This window comes from Pseudophryne corroboree, chromosome 3, assembly GCF_028390025.1.
Source record: "Pseudophryne corroboree isolate aPseCor3 chromosome 3, aPseCor3.hap2, whole genome shotgun sequence".
In the NCBI taxonomy this organism is placed as follows: domain Eukaryota; kingdom Metazoa; phylum Chordata; class Amphibia; order Anura; family Myobatrachidae; genus Pseudophryne; species Pseudophryne corroboree.
In genome coordinates, this window is record NC_086446.1 from 808369433 (window position 1) to 808395100 (window position 25668).

At 52.7% G+C, this 25668-nt stretch overlaps 1 protein-coding gene across 2 annotated transcripts in view; it reads left to right on the forward strand.

The window, feature by feature from the left end:
- The window catches only part of CACUL1 (CDK2 associated cullin domain 1), an 82739-nt gene that overhangs the window by 19850 nt on the left and 37221 nt on the right, over window positions 1–25668 (forward strand). Inside the window, exons 8-9 of one of the 2 annotated variants that reach the window (XM_063962709.1) lie at window positions 16536–16579; window positions 19669–19820. In XM_063962709.1, the coding sequence (XP_063818779.1) occupies window positions 16536–16579; window positions 19669–19781 (157 nt within the window). In that variant the 3' untranslated portion in view covers window positions 19782–19820. Of the gene's footprint in view, window positions 1–16535; window positions 16580–19668; window positions 19821–25668 lie in introns of those variants that run through there. The other variant, XM_063962710.1, reaches the window with a different exon arrangement.

Below are 25668 nucleotides of genomic sequence, written 5' to 3' on the forward strand. Positions count from 1 at the left end.
GAGGTGACGTTGTACACTGTATAATGGGCAGGTGACGCTGTATAATGGGCAGGTGACACTCTACGTGGTGTAATGGGCAGGTGACACTCTACGTGGTGTAATGGGCAGGTGACGCTGTATAATGGGCAGGTGACGCTGTACGCTGTATAATGGGCAGGTGACGCTGTACGCGGTATAATGGGCAGGTGACAGTGTATGCTGTATAATGGGCAGGTGACGCTGTATAATGGGTAGGTGAAGCTGTATAATGGGCAGGCGATGCTGTACGTGGTACAATGGGCAGGTGACGGTTTGCGCTGTATAATGGGCAGGTGACGCTGTACGTGGTATAATGGGTAGGTGAAGCTGTATAATGGGCAGGTGACACTGTACGTGGTATAATGGGCAGGTGACGGTTTGCTCTGTATAATGGGCAGGTGACGCTGTACGCTGTATAATGGGCAGGTGACGCTGTATAATGGGCAGGTGACACTCTACGTGGTGTAATGGGCAGGTGACACTCTACGTGGTATAATGGGCAGGTGACGCTGTACGCTGTATAATGGGCAGGTGACGCTGTACGCTGTATAATGGGCAGGTGACGCTGTATAATGGGCAGGTGACGCTGTACGCTGTATAATAGGTAGGTGACGCTGTACGCTGTATAATGGGCAGGTGACGCTGTATAATGGGCAGGTGACACTGCACGCTGTATAATGGGCAGGTGACGCTGTACGCTGTATAATGGGCAGGTGATGCTGTATAATGGGCAGGTGACGCTGTATAATGGGCAGGTGACGCTGTACGCTGTATAATGGGCAGGTGACGCTGTACGCTGTATAATGGGCAGGTGACGTATGCTGTATAATGGGCAGGTGACGTTGTACGCTGTATAATGGGCAGGTGACGTTGTACGCTGTATAATGGGCAGGTGACGCTGTACGCTGTATAATGGGCAGGTGACGCTGTATAATGGGCAGGTGACGCTGTATAATGGGCAGGTGATGCTGTATAATGGGCAGGTGATGCTGTATAATGGGCAGGTGTCGCTGTATAATGGGTAGGTGAAGCTGTATAATGGGCAGGTGACGCTGTATGCTGTATAATGGGCAGGTGATGGTGTTTAATGGGCAGGTGACGCTGTACGCTGTATAATGGGCAGGTGACGCTGTATAATGGGCAGGTAACGCTGTACGCGGTATAATGGGCAGGTGACAGTGTATGCTGTATAATGGGCAGGTGACGCTGTATAATGGGTAGGTGAAGCTGTATAATGGGCAGGTGTTGCTGTACGTGGTACAATGGGCAGGTGACGGTTTGCGCTGTATAATGGGCAGGTGACGCTGTACGTGGTATAATGGGTAGGTGAAGCTGTATAATGGGCAGGTGACACTGTACGTGGTATAATGGGCAGGTGACGGTTTGCTCTGTATAATGGGGAGGTGACGTTGTACACTGTATAATGGGCAGGTGACACTGTACGCTGTATAATGGGCAGGTGACGCTGTACGCTGTATAATGGGCAGGTGACACTCTACGTGGTGTAATGGGCAGGTGACGCTGTATAATGGGCAGGTGACACTCTACGTGGTGTAATGGGCAGGTGACGCTGTATAATGGGCAGGTGACGCTGTACGCTGTATAATGGGCAGGTGACGCTGTACGCTGTATAATGGGCAGGTGACGCTGTATAATGGGCAGGTGACGCTGTATAATAGGTAGGTGACGCTGTACGCTGTATAATGGGCAGGTGACGCTGTACGCTGTATAATGGTCCGGAGACGCTGTATAGTGGGCAGGTAACACTGTATAATGGGCAGGTGACGCTGTATAATGGGCAGGTGACACTGTACGCTGTAGAATGGCCAGGTGATGCTGTATAATGGGCAGGTGACGCTGTACGCTGTATATTGGGCAAGTGACGCTGTATAATTGGGAAGTGACGCTGTACGCTGTATAATGGGGAAGTGACGCTGTACGCTGTATAATGGGCAGGTGACGCTGTACGCTGTATAATGGGCCGGAGACGCTGTACGCTGTATAGTGGGCAGGTGACGCTGTATAATGGGCAGGTGACGCTGTATAATGGGCAGGTGACGCTGTACGCTGTATAATGGGCAGGTGACGCTGTATAATGGGCCGGTGATGCTGTACGCTGTATAATGGGCAGTTGACACTGTATAATGGGCAGGTGACGCTGTATAATGGCCAGGTGTCACTGTATAATGGGCCGGTGACGTTGTACGTTGTATAATGGGCAGGTGACGCTGTACGCTGTATAATGGGCAGGTGACGCTGTATAATGGGCCGGTGACGCTGTACGCTGTATAATGGGCAGGTAACACTGTATAATAGGCAGGTGACGCTGTACGCTGTATAATGGTGCGGTGACGCTGTATAATGGGCAGGTGACGCTGTACGCTGTATAATGGGCAGGTGACACTGTATAATGGGCCGGTGACGCTGTACGCTGTATAATGGGTAGATGACGCTGTATAATGGGCATGTGACGCTGTGCGCTGTATAATGGGGAGGTGACGCTGTATAATGGGCAGGTGACGCCGTATAATGGGCATGTGACGCCGTATAATGGGCAGGTGACGACGTACGCTGTATAATAGGCAGGTGACGCTGTGCGCTGTATAATGGGCAGGTGACGCTGTACGCTGTATAATGGGCAGGTGATGCTGTATAATGGGCAGGTGACACTTTATAATGGGCAGCTGACACTACGCTTTGTAATGGGCAGGTGACGCTGTACGCTGTATAATGGGCAGGTGACACTACGCTGTATAATGGGCAGGTGACGCTGTACGCTGTATAATGGGCAGGTGACGCTGTTTAATGGGCAGGTGACGTTGTATAATGGCCAGGTGTCACTGTATAATGGGCCGGTGATGCTGTACGCTGTATAATGGGCCGGTGATGCTGTACGCTGTATAATGGGTAGGTGATGCTGTATAATGGGCAGGTGACACTGTACGTTGTATAATGGGCAGGTGACGCTGTACGCTGTATAATGGGCAGGTGACGCTGTATAATGGGCCGGTGACGCTGTACGCTGTATAATGGGCAGGTAACACTGTATAATAGGCAGGTGACGCTGTACGCTGTATAATGGTCCGGTGACGCTGTATAATGGTCCGGTGACGCTGTATAATGGTTCGGTGACGCTGTATAATGGGCAGGTGACGCTGTACGCTGTATAATGGGCAGGTGACACTGTACAATGGGCCGGTGACGCTGTACGCTGTATAATGGGTAGATGACGCTGTATAATGGGCATGTGACGCTGTGCGCTGTATAATGGGGAGGTGACGCTGTATAATGGGGAGGTGACGCTGTATAATGGGCATGTGACGCCGTATAATGGGAGGGTGACGACGTACGCTGTATAATAGGCAGGTGACGCTGTGCGCTGTATAATGGGCAGGTGACGCTGTACGCTGTATAATGGGCAGGTGACACTATGCTGTATAATGGGCAGGTGACGCTTTATAATGGGCAGCTGACACTACGCTTTGTAATGGGCAGGTGACGCTGTACGCTGTATAATGGGCAACTGATGCTGTATAATGGGCAGGTGACACTACGCTGTATAATGGGCAGGTGACGCTGTACGCTGTATAATGGGCAGGTGACGCTGTTTAATGGGCAGGTGACGTTGTACGCTGTATAATGGGCAGGTGACGCTGTACGCTGTATAATGGGCAGGTGACGCTGTACAATGGGCAGGTGACGGTGTTTAATGGGCAGGTGACGCTGTACGTGGTATAATGGGCATGTGACGGTGTGCGCTGTATAATGGGGAGGTGACGCTGTATAATGGGCAGGTGACGCTGTATAATGGGCAGGTGACGCTGTATAATGGGCAGGTGACGCTGTATAATGGGCAGGTGATGGTGTTTAATGGGCAGATGACGCTGTACGCTGTATAATGGGCAGGTGACCGTGTACGCTGTATAATGGGCAGGTGACGCTGTATAATGGGCAGGTGACGCCGTACGTGACATAATGGGCAGGTGACAGTTTGCGCTGTATAATGGGGAGGTGACGCTGTATAATGGGCAGGTGACGATGTACGCTGTATAATGGGCAGGTGACGCTGTATAATGGGCAGGTGACACTGTATACTGTATAATGGGCAGGTGACACTGTACGCTGTATAATGGGCAGGTGACACTGTACGCTGTATAATGGGCAGGTGACGCTGTATGCTGTATAATGGGCAGGTGACACTGTACGCTGTATAATGGGCAGGTGACACTGTATAATGGGTAGATGACACTGTATAATGGGCAGGTGACACTGTATGCTGTATAATGGGCAGGTGACGCTGTACGCTGTATAATGGGCAGGTGACACTACGCTGTATAATGGGCAGGTGATGCTGTACGCTGTATAATGGGCAGGTGACACTATATGCTGTATAATGGTCAGGTGACGCTGTGTAATGGGCAGATGACACTGTACACGTTAATAATGGTCAGGTGACGCTGTATAATGGGCAGGTGACGCTTTACGCTGTATAATGGGCAGGTGACGCTGTATAATGGGCAGCTGACACTGCACGCTTTGTAATGGGCGGGTGACGCTGTACGCTGTATAATGGACAGGTTACGCTGTATAATGGTCAGGTGACACTGTACGCTGTATAATGGGCAGGTGACTCTGTACGCGGTATAATGGGCAGGTGACACTGTATGCTGTATAATGGTCAGGTGACGCTGTATAATGGGCAGGTGACACTGCTCGCTGTATAATGGGCAGGTGACTCTGTACGCGGTATAATGGGCAGGTGACACTGTATGCTGTATAATGGTCAGGTGACGCTGTATAATGGTCAGGTGACACTACGCTGTATAATGGGCAGGTGACGCTGTACGCTGTATAATGGGCAGGTGACGTTGTACGCTGTATAATGGGCAGGTGATGCTATATGCTGTATAATGGGCAGGTGACGCTGTATAATGGGCAGGTGACGGTGTTTAATGGGCAGGTGACGGTGTGCACTGTATAATGGGGAGGTGACGCTGTATAATGGGTAGGTGAAGCTCTATAATGGGCAGGTGACGCTGTATGCTGTATAATGGGCAGGTGACGCTGTATAATGGGCAGGTGATGGTGTTTAATGGGCAGGTGACCGTGTACGCTGTATAATGGGCAGGTGACGCTGTACGCTGTATAATGGGCAGGTGACGCTGTACGCTGTATAATGGGCAGGTGACGTTGTACGCTGTATAATGGGCAGGTGATGCTGTATGCTGTATAATGGGCAGGTGACGCTGTATAATGGGCAGGTGACGGTGTTTAATGGGCAGGTGACGGTGTGCGCTGTATAATGGGGAGGTGACGCTGTATAATGGGTAGGTGAAGCTCTATAATGGGCAGGTGACGCTGTATGCTGTATAATGGGCAGGTGATGGTGTTTAATGGGCAGGTGACGCTGTACGCTGTATAATGGGCAGGTGACCGTGTACGCTGTATAATGGGCAGGTGACGCTGTACGTGGCATAATGGGCAGGTGACGGTTTGCGCTGTATAATGGGGAGGTGACGCTGTATAATGGGCAGGTGACGATGTACGCTGTATAATGGGCAGGTGACGTTGTACGCTGTATAATGGGCAGGTGACGCTGTACGCTGTATAATGGGCAGGTGACGCTGTATAATGGGCATGTGACACTATGCTGTATAATGGGCAGGTGACACTGTACGCTGTATAATGGTTAGGTGACACTACGCTGTATAATGGTCAGATGACACTGTACGCTGTATAATGGGCACGTGACACTGTACTCTGTATAATGGGCAGGTGACACTGTATGCTGTATAATGGGCAGGTGACACTGTATGCTGTATAATGGGCAGGTGACGCTGTACGCTGTATAATAGGCAGGTGACGCTGTACGCTGTATAATGGGCAGGTGACACTGTACACTATAATAGGCAGGTGACACTGTACGCTGTATAATGGTCAGGTGACGCTGTATAATGGGCAGGTGACGCTGTATAATGGGCAGGTGACGCTGTTTAATGGGGAGGTGACGCCGTATAATGGGAAGGTGACGACGTACGCCGTATAATGGGCAGGTGACGCCGTATAATGGGCAGGTGACGACGTACGCTGTATAATAGGCAGGTGACACTGTACGCTGTATAATGGTCAGGTGACGCTGTATAATGGGCAGGTGACGCTGTTTAATGGGGAGGTGACGCCGTATAATGGGCAGGTGACGCAGTACGCCGTATAATGGGCAGGTGACGCCGTATAATGGGCAGGTGACGCTGTACGCTGTATAATGGGCAGGTGACGATGTACACTGTATAATGGGCAGGTGATGCTGTATAATGGGGAGGTGACGCTGTACGCTGTAGAATGGGCAGGTGACACTACGCTGTATAATGGGCAGGTGATGCTGTATAATGGGGAGGTGACGCTGTACGCTGTATAATGGGCAGGTGACACTACGCTGTATAATGGGCAGGTGACACTACGCTGTATAATGGGCAGGTGACGCTGTATAATGGGCAGGTGACGGTTTGCACTGTATAATGGGCAGGTGACGCTGTACGCTGTATAATGGGCAGGTGACGCTGTATAATGGGCAGGTGACGCTTGACGCTGTATAATGGGCAGGTGATGCTGTATAATGGACAGGTGACTGTACGCTGTATAATGGGCAGGTGACGTTGTGCGCTGTATAATGGGCAGGTGACGCTGTATAATGGGCAGGTGACGCCGTATAATGGGCAGGTGACGCTGTGCGCTGTATAATGGGCAGGTGACGCTGTGCGCTGTATAATGGGCAGGTGACGATGTACGCTGTATAATGGGCAGGTGATGCTGTATAATGGGCAGGTGACACTACGCTTTGTAATGGGCAGGTGACGCTGTATAATGGGCAGGTGACGCTGTATAATGGGCAGGTGACGCTGTACGCTGTATAATGGGCAGGTGACGCTGTACGCTGTATAATGGGCAGGTGACGCTGTACGCTGTATAATGGGCAGGTGACGCTGTACGCTGTATAATGGGCAGGTGACGCTGTACGCTGTATAATGGGCAGGTGATGCTGTATAGTGGGCAGGTGACGCTGTACGCTGTATAATGGGCAGGTGACGCTGTATAATGGGCAGGTGACACTGTACGCTGTATAATGTGCAGGTGACGCTGTACGCTGTATAATGTGCTGGTGACGCTGTACGCTGTATAATGGGCAGGTGACGCTGTATGCTGTATAATGGGCAGGTGACGCTGTATGCTGTATAATGGGCAGGTGACGCTGTATGCTGTATAATGGGCAGGTGACGCTGTACAATTGGTAGATGACGCTGTATAATGGGCAGGTGACGCTGTACGCTGTATAATGGGCAGGTGACGCTGTACGCTGTATAATGGGCAGGTGACGCTGTACAATGGGCAGGTGACGGTGTTTAATGGACAGGTGACGCTGTACGTGGTATAATGGGCATGTGACGGTGTGCGCTGTATAATGGGGAGGTGACGCTGTATAATGGGGAGGTGAAGCTGTATAATGGGCAGGTGACGCTGTATAATGGGCAGGTGACGGTGTTTAATGGGCAGATGACGCTGTACGCTGTATAATGGGCAGGTGACCGTGTACGCTGTATAATGGGCAGGTGACGCTGTATAATGGGCAGGTGACGCCGTACGTGACATAATGGGCAGGTGACAGTTTGCGCTGTATAATGGGGAGGTGACGCTGTATAATGGGCAGGTGACGATGTACGCTGTATAATGGGCAGGTGACGATGTACGCTGTATAATGGGCAGGTGACACTGTATACTGTATAATGGGCAGGTGACACTGTACGCTGTATAATGGGCAGGTGACACTGTACGCTGTATAATGGGCAGGTGACGCTGTATAATGGGCAGGTGACACTGTACGCTGTATAATGGGCAGGTGACACTGTACACTGTAATGGGTAGATGACACTGTATAATGGGCTGGTGACACTGTATGCTGTATAATGGGCAGGTGACGCTGTACGCTGTATAATGGGCAGGTGACACTACGCTGTATAATGGGCAGGTGATGCTGTACGCTGTATAATGGGCAGGTGACACTATATGCTGTATAATGGTCAGGTGACGCTGTGTAATGGGCAGATGACACTGTACACTGTATAATGGTCAGGTGACGCTGTATAATGGGCAGGTGACGCTTTACGCTGTATAATGGGCAGGTGACGCTGTATAATGGGCAGCTGACACTGCACGCTTTGTAATGGGCAGGTGACGCTGTACGCTGTATAATGGACAGGTTACGCTGTATAATGGTCAGGTGACACTGCACGCTGTATAATGGGCAGGTGACTCTGTACGCGGTATAATGGGCAGGTGACACTGTATGCTGTATAATGGTCAGGTGACGCTGTATAATGGGCAGGTGACACTACGCTGTATAATGGGCAGGTGACGCTGTACGCTGTATAATGGGCAGGTGACGTTGTACGCTGTATAATGGGCAGGTGACGCTGTATGCTGTATAATGGGCAGGTGACGCTGTATAATGGGCAGGTACGGTGTTTAATGGGCAGGTGACGGTGTGCGCTGTATAATGGGGAGGTGACGCTGTATAATGGGTAGGTGAAGCTCTATAATGGGCAGGTGACGCTGTATGCTGTATAATGGGCAGGTGACGCTGTATAATGGGCAGGTGATGGTGTTTAATGGGCAGGTGACGCTGTACGCTGTATAATGGGCAGGTGACCGTGTACGCTGTATAATGGGCAGGTGACGCTGTACGTGGCATAATGGGCAGGTGACGGTTTGCGCTGTATAATGGGGAGGTGACGCTGTATAATGGGCAGGTGACGATGTACGCTGTATAATGGGCAGGTGACGTACGCTGTATAATGGGCAGGTGACGCTGTACGCTGTATAATGGGCAGGTGACGCTGTATAATGGGCATGTGACACTATGCTGTATAATGGGCAGGTGACACTGTACGCTGTATAATGGTTAGGTGACACTACGCTGTATAATGGTCAGATGACACTGTACGCTGTATAATGGGCACGTGACACTGTACTCTGTATAATGGGCAGGTGACACTGTATGCTGTATAATGGGCAGGTGACACTGTATGCTGTATAATGGGCAGGTGACGCTGTACGCTGTATAATAGGCAGGTGACGCTGTACGCTGTATAATGGGCAGGTGACACTGTACACTATAATAGGCAGGTGACACTGTACGCTGTATAATGGTCAGGTGACGCTGTATAATGGGCAGGTGACGCTGTTTAATGGGGAGGTGACGCTGTTTAATGGGGAGGTGACGCCGTATAATGGGAAGGTGACGACGTACGCCGTATAATGGGCAGGTGACGCCGTATAATGGGCAGGTGACGACGTACGCTGTATAATAGGCAGGTGACACTGTACGCTGTATAATGGTCAGGTGACGCTGTTTAATGGGGAGGTGACGACGTATAATGGGCAGGTGACGCAGTACGCCGTATAATGGGCAGGTGACGCCGTATAATGGGCAGGTGACGCTGTACGCTGTATAATGGGCAGGTGATGCTGTATAATGTGGAGGTGACGCTGTACGCTGTATAATGGGCAGGTGACACTACGCTGTATAATGGGCAGGTGATGCTGTATAATGGGGAGGTGACGCTGTACGCTGTATAATGGGCAGGTGACACTACGCTGTATAATAGGCAGGTGACGCTGTATAATGGCCAGGTGACGGTTTGCGCTGTATAATGGGCTGGTGACGCTGTATAATGGGCAGGTGACGCTGTACGCTGTATAATGGGCAGGTGATGCTGTATAATGGACAGGTGACTGTACGCTGTATAATGGGCAGGTGACGTTGTGCGCTGTATAATGGGCAGGTGACGCTGTATAATGGGCAGGTGACGCTGTATAATGGGCAGGTGACGCCGTATAATGGGCAGGTGACGCCGTATAATGGGCAGGTGACGCCGTATAATGGGCAGGTGACGCTGTGCGCTGTATAATGGGCAGGTGACGCTGTGCGCTGTATAATGGGCAGGTGACGATGTACGCTGTATAATGGGCAGGTGATGCTGTATAATGGGCAGGTGACACTACGCTTTGTAATGGGCAGGTGACGCTGTATAATGGGCAGGTGACGCTGTACGCTGTATAATGGGCAGGTGACGCTGTACGCTGTATAATGGGCAGGTGATGCTGTATAATGGGCATGTGACGCTGTACGCTGTATAATGGGCAGGTGACGCTGTATAATGGGCAGGTGACACTGTACGCTGTATAATGTGCAGGTGACGCTGTACGCTGTATAATGTGCAGGTGACGCTGTACGCTGTATAATGGGCAGGTGACGCTGTATAATGGGCAGGTGACGCTGTACGCTGTATAATTGGTAGATGACGCTGTATAATGGGCAGGTGACGCTGTACGCTGTATAATGGGCAGGTGACACTACGCTGTATAATGGGCAGGTGACGCTGCATAATGGGCAGCTGACACTACGCTTTGTAATGGGCAGGTGACGCTGTACGCTGTATAATGGGCAGGTGACGCTGTATAATGGGCAGGTGACACTGTACGCTGTATAATGTGCAGGTGACGCTGTACGCTGTATAATGTGCAGGTGACGCTGTACGCTGTATAATGGGCAGGTGACGCTGTATAATGGGCAGGTGACACTACGCTGTATAATGGGCAGGTGACGCTGCATAATGGGCAGCTGACACTACGCTTTGTAATGGGCAGGTGACGCTGTATAATGGGCAGGTGACGCTGTACGCTGTATAATGGGCAGGTGATGCTGTATAATGTGCAGGTGACACTGTACGCTGTATAATGGGCAGGTGACGCTGTATAATGGGCAGGTGACACTGTACGCTGTATAATGTGCAGGTGACGCTGTACGCTGTATAATGGGCAGGTGACGCTGTACGCTTTGTAATGGGTGGTCTTCAGTATGCCGGCGGTCGGGCTCCGGCGACCAGCATACCGGCGCCGGGAGCCCGACAGCCGGCATACCGACACTTATTCTCCCTCGTGGGGGTCCACGATCCCCCTGGAGGGAGAATAAAATAGTGTGGCGCGCGTAGCGAGCCCGCAAGGGGCTCATTTGCGCTCGCCACACTGTCGGTAAGCCGGCGGTCGGGCTCCCGGTGCCGGTATGCTGGTCGCCGGGAGCCCGACCGCCGGCATATCGTAGTGAACCCCTTTGTAATGGGCAAGTGACGCTGTATAATGGTCAGGTGACGCTGTATAATGGGGAAGTGACGCTGTATAATGGGCAGGTGACGCTGTACGCTGTATAATGGGCCGGAGACGCTGTACGCTGTATAGTGGGCAGGTGACGCTGTATAATGGGCAGGTGACACTGTACGCTGTATAATGGGCAGGTGACGCTGTATAATGGGCAGGTGACGCTGTACGCTGTATAATGGGCAGGTGACGCTGTATAATGGCCAGGTGTCACTGTATAATGGGCCGGTGATGCTGTATGCTGTATAATGGGCAGGTGATGCTGTATACTGGGCAGGTGGCGCTGTACGCTGTATAATGGGCAGGTGACGCTGTATAATGGGCCGGTGACACTGTACGCTGTATAATGGGCAGATGACACTGTATAATAGGCAGGTGACGTTGTACGCTGTATAATGGGCCGGTGACACAATGCTGTATAATGGTCCGGTGACACTGTATAATGGGCCGGTGACGCTGTACGCTATATAATGGGTAGATGACGCTGTATAACGGGCATGTGACGCTGTACGCGGTATAATGGGCAGGTGACGGTGTGCGCTGTATAATGGGGAGGTGACGCCGTATAATGGGCAGGTGACGCCGTTTAATGGGCATGTGACGCCGTATAATGGGCAGGTGACGGCGTACGCTGTATAATAGGCAGGTGACGCTGTGCGCTGTATAATGGGCAGGTGACACTATAATGGGCAGGTGATGCTGTATAATGGGCAGGTGACACTACGCTGTATAATGGGCAGGTGACGCTGTACGCTGTATAATGGGCAGGTGATGCTGTATAATGGGCAGGTGACACTACGCTGTATAATGGGCAGGTGACGCTGTATAATGGGCAGGTGACGCTGTACGCTGTATAATAGGCAGGTGACGCTGTACGCTGTATAATGGGCAGGTGACGCTGTACGCTGTATAATGGGCAGGTGACGCTGTACGCTGTATAATGGGCAGGTGACGCTGTATAATGGGCAGGTTTCGGTGTTTAATGGGCAGGTGATGCTGTATAATGGGCAGGTGACGCTGTACGTGGTTTAATGGGCAGGTGACGGTGTGCGCTGTATAATGGGGAGGTGACGCTGTATAATGGGTAGGTGAAGCTTTATAATGGGCAGGTGACGCTGTTTGCTGTATAATGGGCAGGTGACGCTGTATAATGGGTAGGTGAAGCTGTATAATGGGCAGGTGACGCTGTATGCTGTATAATGGGCAGGTGATGGTGTTTAATGGGCAGGTGACGCTGTACGCTGTATAATGGGCAGGTGACCGTGTACGCTGTATAATGGGCAGGTGACGGTGTTTAATGAGCAGGTGGCGCTGTATAATGGGCAGGTGACGCTGTACGTGGCATAATGGGCAGGTGACGGTTTGCGCTGTATAATGGGCAGGTGACTATGTACGCTGTATAATGGGCAGGGGACGCTGTATGCTGTATAATGGGCAAGTGACACTGTACGCTGTATAATGGGCAGGTGACACTGTACGCTGTATAATGGTCAGGTGAGGCTGTATGATGTATAATGGGCAGGTGACGGTTTGCGCTGTATAATGGGGAGGTGACGCTATATAATGGGCAGGTGACAATGTACGCTGTATAATGGGCAGGTGACAATGTACGCTGTATAATGGGCAGGTGACGATGTACGCTGTATAATGGGCAGGTGACACTGTACGCTGTATAATGGTCTGGTGAGGCTGTATAATGGGCAGGTGACGCTGTATAATGGGCAGGTGACACTGTACGCTGTATAATGGGCAGGTGACACTACACTGTATAATGGGTTTATGACGCTGTATAATAGACAGGTGACACTGTATGCTGTATAATGGGCAGGTGATGCTGTACGCTGTATAATGGGCAGGTGACACTGTACGCTGTATAATGGGCCGATGATGCTGTACGCTGTATAATGGGCAGGTGACCCTATATTCTGTATAATGGGCAGGTGACACTGTACACTGTATAATGGTCAGGTGACGCTGTATTATGGGCAGGTGACACTCTACACTGTATAATGGTCAGGTAACGCTGTATAATGGTCAGGTGACACTTTACACTGTATAATGGGCAGGTGACGCTGTATAATGGGCAGCTGACACTGCACGCTTTGTAATGGGCAGGTGACGCTGTACGCTGTATAATGGGCAGGTTACGCTGTATAATGGTCAGGTGACACTGCACGCTGTATAATGGGCAGGTGACACTGCACGCTGTATAATGGGCAGGTGACGCTGTACGCTGTATAATGGGCAGGTGACACTGTATGCTGTATAATGGTCAGGTGACGCTGTACGCTGTGTAATGGGCAGGTGACGTTGTACGCTGTGTAATGGGCAGGTGACGCTGTACGCTGTATAATGGGCAGGTGACGCTGTACGCTGTATAATGGGCAGGTGACGCTGTATAATGGGCAGGTGACGCTGTATAATGGGCAGGTGACGCGGTATAATGGGCAGGTGACGCTGTACGTGGTATAATGGGCAGGTGACGTGTGCGCTGTATAAGGGGGAGGTGACGCTGTATAATGGGTAGGTGAAGCTGTATAATGGGCAGGTGACGCTGTACGTTGTATAATAGGCAGGTAACGCTGTATAATGGGGAGGTGACGCTGTACGCTGTATCATAGGCAGGTGATGCTGTATAATGGGCAGGTGACGCTGTACGCTGTATAATGGGCAGGTGACCGTGTACGCTGTATAATTGGCAGGTGACGCTGTATAATGGGCAGGTGACGCTGTACGTGGCATAATGGGCAGGTGACGGTTTGCGCTGTATAATGGGGAGGTGACGCTGTATAATGGGCAGGGGACGATGTACACTGTATAATGGGCATGTGACACTACGCTGTATAATGGGCAGGTGACGCTGTATAATGGGCATGTGACACTGTACGCTGTATAATGGGCAGGTGACACTGTACGCTGTATAATGGGCAGGTGACACTGTACACTTTATAATGGGCAGGTGACGCTGTATAATGGTCAGCTGACGCTGTACGCTGTATAATGGTCAGCTGACGCTGTACGCTGTATAATGGGCAGGTGACACTGCACGCTGTATAATGGGCAGGTGACACTGTATAATGGGTAGATGACGCTGTATAATGGGCAGGTGACGCTGTACACTGTTTAATGGGCAGGTGACACTGTACGCTGTATAATGGGCAGGTGATGCTGTACGCTGTATAATGGGCAGGTGACACTATATGCTGTATAATGCTCAGGTGACGCTGTATGCTGTATAATGGGCAGGTGACACTGTACACTGTATAATGGTCAGGTGAAGCTTTACGCTGTATAATGGTCAGGTGACGCTGTATAATGGTCAGGTGACGCTGTACAATGGGCAGGTGACGCTGTATAATGGGCAGGTGACGTACACTGTATAATGGGGAGGTGACACTGTACGCTGTATAATGGGCAGGTGACACTGTACGCTTTGTAATGGGCAGGTGACGCTGTATAATGGGGAGGTGATGTTGTTTAATGGGCAGGTGACACTGCACGCTGTATAATGGGCAGGTGACACTGTATAATGGGTAGATGACGCTGTATAATGGGCAGGTGACGTTGTACACTGTTTAATGGGCAGGTGACACTGTACGCTGTATAATGGGCAGGTGATGCTGTACGCTGTATAATGGGCAGGTGACACTATATGCTGTATAATGCTCAGGTGACGCTGTATAATGGGCAGGTGACACTGTATAATGGTCAGGTAAAGCTTTACGCTGTATAATGGTCAGGTGCCGCTGTACAATGGGCAGGTGACGCTGTATAATGGGCAGGTGACGTACACTGTATAATGGGAGGTGACACTGTACGCTGTATAATGGGCAGGTGACACTGTACGCTTTGTAATGGGCAGGTGACGCTGTATAATGGGGAGGTGATGCTGTTTAATGGGCAGGTTACGCTGTATAATGGGCAGGTTATGCTGTACGCTGTATAATGGGCAGGTGACGCTGTATAATGGGCAGGTGACACTGTACGCTGTATAATGGGCAGGTGACACTGTACGCTGTATAATGGGCAGGTGACACTGTACGCTGTATAATGGGCAGGTGACGGTGTTTAATGGGCAGGTGACGCTGTATAATGGGCAGGTGACGGTGTGCGCTGTATAATGGGGAGGTGAAGCTGTATAATGGGCAGGTGACACTGTACGCTGTATAATGGTCAGCTGACACTGTACGCTGTATAATGGTCAGCTGACACTGTACGCTTTGTAATGGGCAGGTGACGCTTTATAATGGGGAGGTGACGCTGTACGCTGTATAATAGGCAGGTAACGCTGTATAATGGGGAGGTGACGCTGTACACTGTATCATAGGCAGGTGACGCTGTATAATGGGCAGGTGACAGTGTACGCTGTTTAATGGGCAGGTGACGCTGTATAAAGGGTAGGTGAAGCTGTGTAATGGGCAGGTGACGCTGTACGCTATATAATGGGCAGGTGACGCTGTACGCTGTATAATGGTCAGGTGATGCTGTATAATGGGCAGGTGACGCTGTACGCTGTATAATGGGCAGGTGACGCTGTACGCTGTATAATGGGCAGGTGACGCTGTATAATGGGCAGGTGACGACGTACGCTGTATAATAGGCAGGTGATGCTGGACGCTGTATAATGAGTAGGTGACGCTGTATAATGAGTAGGTGACGCTGTATAATGAGCAGGTGACCCTGGAAGCTGTATAATGGGCAGGTGACGCTGTATAATGGGCAGGTGACCTTGTACGTGGTATAATGGGCAGGTGACGGTGTATAATGGGGAAGTGATGCTGTATAATGGGAGGTGACGCTGTATAATGCACAGCTGACGCTGTATAATGGGCAGGTGAAGCTGTATAATGGGCAGGTGACGCTGTATAATGGGCAGGTGATGCTGTATAATGGACAGGTGACGCTGTATAATGGGCAGGTGACGCTGTATAATGGACAGGTGACGCTGTATAATGGGCAGGTGACGCTGTATAATGGACAGGTGACGCTGTATAATGGACAGGTGACGCTGTATAATGGGGAGGCGACGCTGTACGCTGTATAATGGGCAGATAACGCTGTACGCTGTGTAATGGCCGGGCAGGGGCTGCGTTTGGCAGTGTGACATCGCTAGTGACAATCCCAGATCTTCCTGTCTCTAGAGACCCGCGGGTGCGAGCATCGTCGTCATGCGTGCACACGCCCGTTATTAATTGATTTGTCGTTTCCATCTGTCGCAAACGGCAAAATCTTTATCTTAAAATATTGTATCATGTGAGGTAAGAAATCCGCCTTCCAGCATTCAGACTGTCTCTTCTTCTTCTCTGCAGAGGTGACCAGTCACGTAAAAGAGCCGGAGACGAGTTGTCTTACAGTAAGTGCCTGTCTCTCCATACATAGCACTGGGGGGATGCGGAGGCAGAGAGGGACTGGGGCGGGAGAGGCAGATAAGACATGGGGGAGGGGCAGATAGGACATGGGGGAGAGAGGGCGGTAGGGGCAGATAAGACATGGGGGATAGAGGGCGGTAGGGGCAGATAAGACATGGCGGAGAGAGGGCGGTAGGGGCAGATAAGACAAGGAGGAGAGAGGGCGGTAGGGGCAGATAAGACATGGGGAGAGAGGGCGGTAGGGGCAGATAAGACATGGGGGAGAGAGGGCGGTAGGGGCAGATAAGACATGGGGGAGAGGGCGGTAGGGGCAGATAGGACATGGGGGAGAGAGGGCGGTAGGGGCAGATAGGACATGGGGGAGAGAGGGCGGTAGGGGCAGATTAGACATGGGGGAGAGAGGGCGGTAGGGGCAGATAAGACATGGGGAGGGTCAGATAGGACAAGGAAGAGAGAGGGCGGTAGGGGCAGATAAGACATGGGGGAGAGAGGGCAGTAGGGGCAGATAAGACATGGGGGAGAGAGGGCAGTAGGGGCAGATAAGACATGGGGTAGAGAGGGCGGTAGGGGCAGATAGGACATGGGGGAGAGAGGGCGGTAGGGGCAGATAAGACATGGGGGAGAGAGGGCGGTAGGGGCAGATAGGACATGGGGGAGAGAGGGCGGTAGGGGCAGATTAGACATGGGGGAGAGAGGGCGGTAGGGGCAGATAAGACATGGGGAGGGTCAGATAGGACAAGGAAGAGAGAGGGCGGTAGGGGCAGATAAGACATGGGGGAGAAAGGGCAGTAGGGGCAGATAAGACATGGGGGAGAGAGGGCAGTAGGGGCAGATAAGACATGGGGGAGAGAGGGCAGTAGGGGCAGATAAGACATGGGGGAGAGAGGGCGGTAGGGGCAGATAGGACATGGGGGAGAGAGGGCGGTAGGGGCAGATAAGACATGGGGGAGAGAGGGCGGTAGGGGCAGATAAGACATGGGGGAGAGGGCGGTAGGGGCAGATAGGACATGGGGGAGAGAGGACGGTAGGGGCAGATAGGACATGGGGGAGAGAGGGCGGTAGGGGCAGATTAGACATGGGGGAGAGAGGGCGGTAGGGGCAGATAAGACATGGGGAGGGTCAGATAGGACAAGGAAGAGAGAGGGCGGTAGGGGCAGATAAGACATGGGGGAGAAAGGGCGGTAGGGGCAGATAAGACATGGGGAGAGAGGGCGGTAGGGGCAGATAAGACATGGGGGAGAGAGGGCGGTAGGGGCAGATAAGACATGGGGGAGAGGGCGGTAGGGGCAGATAGGACATGGGGGAGAGAGGACGGTAGGGGCAGATAGGACATGGGGGAGAGAGGGCGGTAGGGGCAGATTAGACATGGGGGAGAGAGGGCGGTAGGGGCAGATAAGACATGGGGAGGGTCAGATAGGACAAGGAAGAGAGAGGGCGGTAGGGGCAGATAAGACATGGGGGAGAAAGGGCAGTAGGGGCAGATAAGACATGGGGGAGAGAGGGCAGTAGGGGCAGATAAGACATGGGGGAGAGAGGGCAGTAGGGGCAGATAAGACATGGGGGAGAGAGGGCGGTAGGGGCAGATAGGACATGGGGGAGAGAGGGCGGTAGGGGCAGATAGGACATGGGGGAGAGAGGGCGGTAGGGGCAGATAAGACATGGGGGAGAGAGGGCGGTAGGGGCAGATAAGACATGGGGGAGAGAGGGCGGTAGGGCCAGATAAGACATGGGGGAGAGAGGGCGGTAGGGGCAGATAAGACATGGGGGGGAGAGGGCGGTAGGGGCAGATAGGACATGGGGGAGAGAGGGCGGTAGGGGCAGATAAGACATGGGGGAGAGAGGGCGGTAGGGACAGATAAGACATGGCGGAGAGAGGGCGGTAGGGGCAGATAAGACAAGGAGGAGAGAGGGCGGTAGGGGCAGATAAGACATGGGGAGAGAGGGCGGTAGGGGCAGATAAGACATGGGGGAGAGAGGGCGGTAGGGGCAGATAAGACATGGGGGAGAGGGCGGTAGGGGCAGATAGGACATGGGGGAGAGAGGGCGGTAGGGGCAGATAGGACATGGGGGAGAGAGGGCGGTAGGGGCAGATAAGACATGGGGGAGAGAGGGCGGTAGGGGCAGATAAGACATGGGGGAGAGAGGGCGGTAGGGGCAGATAAGACATGGGGGAGAGAGGGCGGTAGGGGCAGATAAGACATGGGGGAGAGAGGGCGGTAGGGGCAGATAAGACATGGGGGAGAGAGGGCGGTAGGGATAGATAGGACATGGGGGAGAGAGGGCGGTAGGGGCAGATAAGACATGGGGGGGAGAGGGCGGTAGGGGCAGATAGGACATGGGGGAGAGAGGGCGGTAGGGGCAGATAAGACATGGGGGAGAGAGGGCGGTAGGGACAGATAAGACATGGCGGAGAGAGGGCGGTAGGGGCAGATAAGACAAGGAGGAGAGAGGGCGGTAGGGGCAGATAAGACATGGGGAGAGAGGGCGGTAGGGGCAGATAAGACATGGGGGAGAGAGGGCGGTAGGGGCAGATAAGACATGGGGGAGAGGGCGGTAGGGGCAGATAGGACATGGGGGAGAGAGGGCGGTAGGGGCAGATAGGACATGGGGGAGAGAGGGCGGTAGGGGCAGATTAGACATGGGGGAGAGAGGGCGGTAGGGGCAGATAAGACATGGGGAGGGTCAGATAGGACAAGGAAGAGAGAGGGCGGTAGGGGCAGATAAGACATGGGGGAGAGAGGGCAGTAGGGGCAGATAAGACATGGGGGAGAGAGGGCGGTAGGGGCAGATAAGACATGGGGGAGAGAGGGCAGTAGGGGCAGATAAGACATGGGGGAGAGAGGGCGGTAGGGGCAGATAAGACATGGGGCAGAGAGGGCGGTAGGGGCAGATTGTTCTCAGTATAGTCATCTCTGTGTGACACACACACATACTGCCCCCATATACACAGTGCACCCCCATACCCATCTATATAGTACCCCCTATATACAGGGCACCCCCTCCTCCATATCCTGCTCTTGCCATATACCGCATACTCTGCACCCCTCCTCCATATACCATGCTGCACCCCCAGGTTACTCGCCATCCCGGGACTCGGCTGCAGGTACCAGCAGTAACCAGGAAACGGACGTAGGAACCACCAGACTGTCCCGCAGCGCTCAGAGCGGAGGCATCGGGGACACATGACTACTTTCCGGCAGGGGAGAAGGTGATTCAGTCTGGCAGGAAGGGGTGAGACCCTGTGTGGGGTGAGCAGTGCGGTGACCGGGAGGAGGAGGGGTCAGTGCTAGGACTGCAGATGATGCGGGTGAGGAGGAGGCAGATAACCAGCTCAGCTGCTTTATATTTACTGTGCGCCAACAGAGGGGCGGGGACCTGTGCTCGCCCCTCCCACACCCCTCCCAGGCCTTACCCACATCCTTTCTGACAGTTTCTGGTGTCCTCTACCTCCCCAGACTGGCTGGGAGTTTACACGTGCCAGTACTGGTGTATATAGTGCAGCATCATTATTGCCTGCCCATTACACATATACCGTGTGTGTGTGTACAGTATGTATGTGTGTGTATATATATATTTCTCTAACGTCCTAAGTGGATGCTGGGGACTCCGTAAGGACCATGGGGAATAGCGGCTCCGCAGGAGACTGGGCACATCTAAAGAAAGCTTTAGGACTATCTGGTGTGCACTGGCTCCTCCCCCTATGACCCTCCTCCAAGCCTCAGTTAGATCTCTGTGCCCGAACGAGAAGGGTGCACACTAGGGGCTCTCCTGAGCTTCTTAGTGAAAGTTTTAGATTAGGTTTTTTATTTTCAGTGAGACCTGCTGGCAACAGGCTCACTGCATCGAGGGACTAAGGGGAGAAGAAGCGAACTCACCTGCGTGCAGAGTGGATTGGGCTTCTTAGGCTACTGGACATTAGCTCCAGAGGGACGATCACAGGCCCAGCTTGGATGGGTCCCAGAGCCGCGCCGCCGTCCCCCTTACAGAGCCAGAAGGCAGAAGAGGTCCGGAAAATCGGCGGCAGAAGACGTCCTGTCTTCAACAAGGTAGCGCACAGCACTGCAGCTGTGCGCCATTGCTCTCAGCACACTTCACACTTCGGTCACTGAGGGTGCAGGGCGCTGGGGGGGGGCGCCCTGAGACGCAATAAAAATACCTTAGATGGCAAAAAATACATCACATATAGCTCCTGGGCTATATGGATGCATTTAACCCCTGCCAGAATCCATAAAAAAGCAGGAGAAAAGGCCGCCGAGAAGGGGGCGGAGCCTATCTCCTCAGCACACTGGCGCCATTTTCCCTCACAGCTCAGTTGGAGGGAAGCTCCCTGGCTCTCCCCTGCAGTCACTACACTACAGAAAGGGTTAAAAAAAGAGAGGGGGGCACTAATTAGGCGCAGTATAAACAATACAGCAGCTATAAGGGGAAAAACACTTATATAAGGTTATCCCTGTATATATATAGCGCTCTGGTGTGTGCTGGCAAACTCTCCCTCTGTCTCCCCAAAGGGCTAGTGGGGTCCTGTCCTCTATCAGAGCATTCCCTGTGTGTGTGCTGTATGTCGGTACTTTTGTGTCGACATGTATGAGGAGAAAAATGATGTGGAGACAGAGCAGATTGCCTGTAATAGTGATGTCACCCCCTAGGGGGTCGACACCTGAGTGGATGAACTGTTGGAAGGAATTACGTGACAGTGTCAGCTCTGTATAAAAGACAGTGGTTGACATGAGACAGCCGGCTACTCAGCTTGTGCCTGTCCAGACGTCTCATAGGCCGTCAGGGGCTCTAAAGCGCCCGTTACCTCAGATGGCAGATATAGACGCCGACACGGATACTGACTCCAGTGTCGACGGTGAAGAGACGAATGTGACTTCCAGTAGGGCCACACGTTACATGATTGAGGCAATGAAAAATGTTTTACACATTTCTGATAATACGAGTACCACCAAAAAAAGGGGTATTATGTTCGGTGAGGAAAAACTACCTGTAGTTTTCCTGAATCTGAGAAATTAAATGAGGTGTGTGATGATGCGTGGGTTTCCCCCGATAACAACGGATAATTTCTAAAATGTTATTGGCATTATATCCTTTCCTGCCAGAGGTTAGGGTGCGTTGGGAAACACCCCCTAGGGTGGATAAAGCGCTCACACGCTTGTAAGGGCTCTACCTTCGCCTGAGATGGCCGCCCTTAAGGATCCTGCTGATAGAAAGCAGGAGGGTATCCTAAAAGGTATTTACACACATACTGGTGTTATACTGCGACCAGCAATCGCCTCAGCCTGGATGTGCAGTGCTGGGTTGGCGTGGTCGGATTCCCTGACTGAAAATATTGATACCCTAGATAGGGACAGTATATTTTTGCCTATAGAGCATTTAAAAGATGCATTTTTATATATGCGTGATGCACAGCGGAATATTTGCCGACTGGCATCAAGTCTAAGCGCGTTGTCCATTTCTACCAGTAGAGGGTTATGGACACGTCAGTGGTCAGGTGATGCGTATTCCAAACGGCATTTGGAAGTATTGCTTTATTAAGGGAGGAGTTATTTGGGGTCGTCTTTCAGACCTGGTGGCCACGGCAACAGCTGGGAATTCCACGTTTGTACCCCAGGTCGCCTCTCAACATGAGAAGACGCCGTATTATCAGGCGCAGTCTTTTCGTGGACAAGCGGGCAAAAGGTTCCTCATTTCTGCCCCGTGACAGAGGGAGAGGAAAAAGGCTGCAGAAATCAGCCAGTTCCCAGGAACAGAAACCCTCTCCCGCCTCTGCCAAGCCCTCAGTATACGCTGGGGCTTTACAAGCAGAATCAGGCACGGTGGGGGGCCCGTCTCAATGAATTTCAGCGCGCAGTGGGCTCACTCGCAAGTAGACCCCTGGATCCTTCAGGTGATATCTCAGGGGTACAAATTAGAATTCGAGACATCTCCCCCTCGCCGTTTCCTAAAGTCGGCTTTACCGATGTCTCCTTCTGACAGGGAGACAGTTTTGGAAGCCATTCACAAGCTGTATTCCCAGCAGGTGATAATCAAGATACCCCTCCTGCAACAGGGAACGGGGTATTATTCCACACTGTTGTGGTACCGAAGCCGGACGGCTCGGTGAGACCGATTCTAAATCTAAAATCTTTGAACACTTACGTACAGAGGTTCAAATTCAAGATTGAGTCACTCAGAGCAGTGATTGCGAACCTGGAAGAAGGGGACTACATGATGTCTCGGGACATCAAGGATGCTTACCTTCATGTCAAAATTTACCCTTCTCACCAAGGGTACCTCAGGTTTATGGTACAGAACTGTCACTATCAGTTCAGACGCTGCCGTATGGGATGGTACACGGCACCCCGGGTCTTTACCAAGGTAATGGCCGAAATGATGATATTCCTTCGAAGGAAGTGAATTTTAGTTATCCCTTCCTTGGACAATTCCCTGATAAGGGTAAGATCCAGGGAACAGTTGGAGGTCGGTGTAGCACTATCTCAGGTAGTGTTGCGGCAGCACGATTGGATTCTCAATATTCCAAAATCGCACCTGGTTCCGACGACGTGTCTTCTGTTCCTAGGGATGATCCTGGACACAGTCCAGAAAAAGGTGTTTCTCCCGGAGGAGAAAGCCAGGGAGTTATCCGAGCTAGTCAGGAACCTAAAACCGAGCCAAGTCTCAGTGCATCAATGCACAAGGGTTCTGGGCAAAATGGTGGCTTCCTACGAAGCAATCCCATTCGGCAGATTCCACGCAAGAACTTTCCAGTGGGACCTGCTGGACAAATGGTCCGGATCGCATCTTCAGATGCATCAGCGGATAACCCTGTCACCAAGGACAAGGGTGTCCCTCCTGTGGTGGTTGCAGAGTGCTCATCTTCTAGAGGGCCGCAGATTAGGCATTCAGGACTGGGTCCTGGTGACCACGGATGCCAGCCTGCGAGGCTGGGGAGCAGTCACACAGGGAAGGAATATCCAGGGCTTATGGTCAAGCCTGGAGACATCACTTCACATAAATATCCTGAAGCTAAGGGACATTTACAATGCTCTAAGCTTAGCAAGACCTCTGCTTCAAGGTCAGCCGGTGTTGATCCAGTCGGACAACATCACGGCAGTCACCCACGTAAACAGACAGGGTGGCACAAGAAGCAGGAGGGCAATGGCAGAAGCTGCAAGGATTCTTCGCTGGGCGGAAAATCATGTGATAGCACTGTCAGCAGTATTCATTCCGGGAGTGGACAACTGGGAAGCAGACTTCCTCAGCACGACCTCCACCCGGGAGAGTGGGGACTTCACCCAGAAGTCTTCCACATGATTAAAAACTCGACAGGTATTGCGCCAGGTCCAGGGACCCTCAGGCAATAAGCTGTAGACGCTCTGGTAACACCGTGGGTGTACCAGTCAGGGTATGTGTTCCCTCCTCTGCCTCTCATACCCAAGGTACTGAGATTGATAAGATGGAGAGGAATAAGCACTATATTCGTGGTTCCGGATTGGCCAAGAAGGACTTGGTAACCGGAACTTCAAGAGATGCTCACGGAGGATCCGTGGCCTCTACCTCTAAGAAGGGACCTGCTCCAGCAAGGACCCTGTCTGTTCCAAGACTTACCGCGGCTGCGTTTGACGGCATGGCGGTTGAACGCCGGATCCTGAAGGAAAAAAGGCATTCCGGATGAAGTCATCTCTATCCTGATCAAAGCCAGGAAGGATGTAACCGCAAAAACATTATCACCGCAATGGGGGAGAAAGGGCGGTAGGGGCAGATAAGACATGGGGAGAGAGGGCGGTAGGGGCAGATAAGACATGGGGGAGAGAGGGCGGTAGGGGCAGATAAGACATGGGGGAGAGGGCGGTAGGGGCAGATAGGACATGGGGGAGAGAGGACGGTAGGGGCAGATAGGACATGGGGGAGAGAGGGCGGTAGGGGCAGATTAGACATGGGGGAGAGAGGGCGGTAGGGGCAGATAAGACATGGGGAGGGTCAGATAGGACAAGGAAGAGAGAGGGCGGTAGGGGCAGATAAGACATGGGGGAGAAAGGGCAGTAGGGGCAGATAAGACATGGGGGAGAGAGGGCAGTAGGGGCAGATAAGACATGGGGGAGAGAGGGCAGTAGGGGCAGATAAGACATGGGGGAGAGAGGGCGGTAGGGGCAGATAGGACATGGGGGAGAGAGGGCGGTAGGGGCAGATAGGACATGGGGGAGAGAGGGCGGTAGGGGCAGATAAGACATGGGGGAGAGAGGGCGGTAGGGGCAGATAAGACATGGGGGAGAGAGGGCGGTAGGGCCAGATAAGACATGGGGGAGAGAGGGCGGTAGGGGCAGATAAGACATGGGGGGGAGAGGGCGGTAGGGGCAGATAGGACATGGGGGAGAGAGGGCGGTAGGGGCAGATAAGACATGGGGGAGAGAGGGCGGTAGGGACAGATAAGACATGGCGGAGAGAGGGCGGTAGGGGCAGATAAGACAAGGAGGAGAGAGGGCGGTAGGGGCAGATAAGACATGGGGAGAGAGGGCGGTAGGGGCAGATAAGACATGGGGGAGAGAGGGCGGTAGGGGCAGATAAGACATGGGGGAGAGGGCGGTAGGGGCAGATAGGACATGGGGGAGAGAGGGCGGTAGGGGCAGATAGGACATGGGGGAGAGAGGGCGGTAGGGGCAGATAAGACATGGGGGAGAGAGGGCGGTAGGGGCAGATAAGACATGGGGGAGAGAGGGCGGTAGGGGCAGATAAGACATGGGGGAGAGAGGGCGGTAGGGGCAGATAAGACATGGGGGAGAGAGGGCGGTAGGGGCAGATAAGACATGGGGGAGAGAGGGCGGTAGGGATAGATAGGACATGGGGGAGAGAGGGCGGTAGGGGCAGATAAGACATGGGGGGGAGAGGGCGGTAGGGGCAGATAGGACATGGGGGAGAGAGGGCGGTAGGGGCAGATAAGACATGGGGGAGAGAGGGCGGTAGGGACAGATAAGACATGGCGGAGAGAGGGCGGTAGGGGCAGATAAGACAAGGAGGAGAGAGGGCGGTAGGGGCAGATAAGACATGGGGAGAGAGGGCGGTAGGGGCAGATAAGACATGGGGGAGAGAGGGCGGT